A 1780-nucleotide genomic window follows, 5' to 3' on the forward strand; every position below is an offset into this window, starting at 1 on the left:
CTAGTCTTACCCTGCTAAATTAGGGACGGCTAGCCCCGATAGCCCTCGTGTAGCTTTGCACGAAATTCAAAACAAACAAACAAACATTTCAATCAGTAGTCTATTAATTTGACTTGTTCTATATGAAATACCTAAAATAAATTACATCAGGCCATTTATTGTCTTAAAACCCTAGTTGAGATTGAACACTGTACTGATGGTTTATATACATGCAAGTGCAAACCTTTACAGAACGTAATCAATAAAAACATATAGGAACCAATATATTTAAATGATTTGGTTCTTATTGCTATTACAAACCAAAGACAGAACGATATATATATTGTATTGAATATTCGCGTTCTTTATGAATAAGTCTAAGCTCAAGTCCTTATGTAACACTTTCTAGACTAATATTCCTTGTGACAGTTTGTCGAAATAAGTCCGAATGATTTTTTATGAGTTGGTTAATTGACGTATTTCTGTAAAACAAACTCACTATATCAGGCAGGCAACACTAACATATTTATTTATATACTAATGTGTAAAACAATGGTTAACCAATTTTGAATATTTATATTTCTTATGATATTTTTAATGTGTGAAATCTCAGAAGATATTCTTATGAAATGTCAAGAATCTCTTTTGCAAGGATTTTATTTTTCTGACTTCATTTCGTGGCAGAGAAACTGGTGACTAGAGGAGAATAATATTGATTGTCATTTGGTCTTCCATAACAATGTATTATGTTATTAGAAATAACTCAGAGTGAAACCTTCCTTGAAATATTACATAACGTATAAGATGTAATGTATACATGAAAAGAAAGGGGGATAAACAAGGGTTCAGACTTGCGAAACGAAGATATATATATAATAGTAAATTGAACTGTGTACCAGAATTACAGCATATCTTATACTTTCGGTATCCTCTTCTACTTTGAAGCCTTACGATCTTGCCAAGCATTTCTAGTTTACGATGAGTGTTTCTAAACCTCTGTTTAGACAAAGTCCAATATCCTGGAATTCTTGGATTGTACTTTCCTTTCAATTTGTCCCATTCCTAATTCATAAAAAAAAAATTACGAAGTATCAAACTTTGTCAGATTTTTATAAATATTAGTCTGTGACATCATTTGCAGGGAGAATTTATGTCAGCTTCGTGTAATTAAATAAATATTAACAAGTAAAATCATACAAACTCTTGACTTGATTATTCAAGAGAAAGAAGTAACGATTCATTATTCAATTCCAACAAAAGTTGTTGGACGTGACGTATGTGTTCAACCTTTCTCAAGCATTTGAGGCACTATAACTAGAGTGGTATATAACTAGAATGGTATACAATTAGAGTTGTATATAACTAGAGTGGTACTATAACTAGAGTGGTATATAACTAGAGTGGTATATAACTAGAATGGTATACAATTAGAGTTGTATATAACTAGAGTGGTACTATAACTAGAGTGGTATATAACTAGAGTGGGATATAACTATACCACTCTAGTTATATACCACTCCTATAACTAGAGTGGTATATAAATAGAGTGGTATATAACTAGAATGGTATACAATTAGAGTTGTATATAACTAGAGTGGTACTATAACTAGAGTGGTATATAACTAGAGTGGTACTATAACTAGAGTGGTATATAACTAGAGTGGTACTATAACTAGAGTGGTATATAACTAGAGTGGTATATAACTAGAGTGGTATATAACTAGAGTGGTACTATAACTAGAGTGGTATATAACTAGAGTGGTACTATAACTAGAGTGGTATATAACTAGAGTGGTACTAT

The 1780-nt window shown here is 31.2% G+C and overlaps 1 protein-coding gene across 2 annotated transcripts in view; it reads right to left on the bottom strand.

The window, feature by feature from the left end:
• The window catches only part of LOC106464154, a 41908-nt gene that overhangs the window by 22691 nt on the left and 17437 nt on the right, over positions 1 to 1780 (bottom strand). For both annotated transcript variants that reach the window (XM_022391842.1, XM_013924275.2), the window contains exon 3: positions 876 to 1041. In XM_022391842.1, coding sequence (XP_022247550.1) covers positions 876 to 1041 — 166 coding nt within the window. The remainder of the gene's footprint in view (positions 1 to 875; positions 1042 to 1780) is intronic.

This window comes from Limulus polyphemus, unplaced genomic scaffold (genome assembly GCF_000517525.1).
Source record: "Limulus polyphemus unplaced genomic scaffold, Limulus_polyphemus-2.1.2 Scaffold1572, whole genome shotgun sequence".
NCBI lineage: Eukaryota > Metazoa > Arthropoda > Merostomata > Xiphosura > Limulidae > Limulus > Limulus polyphemus.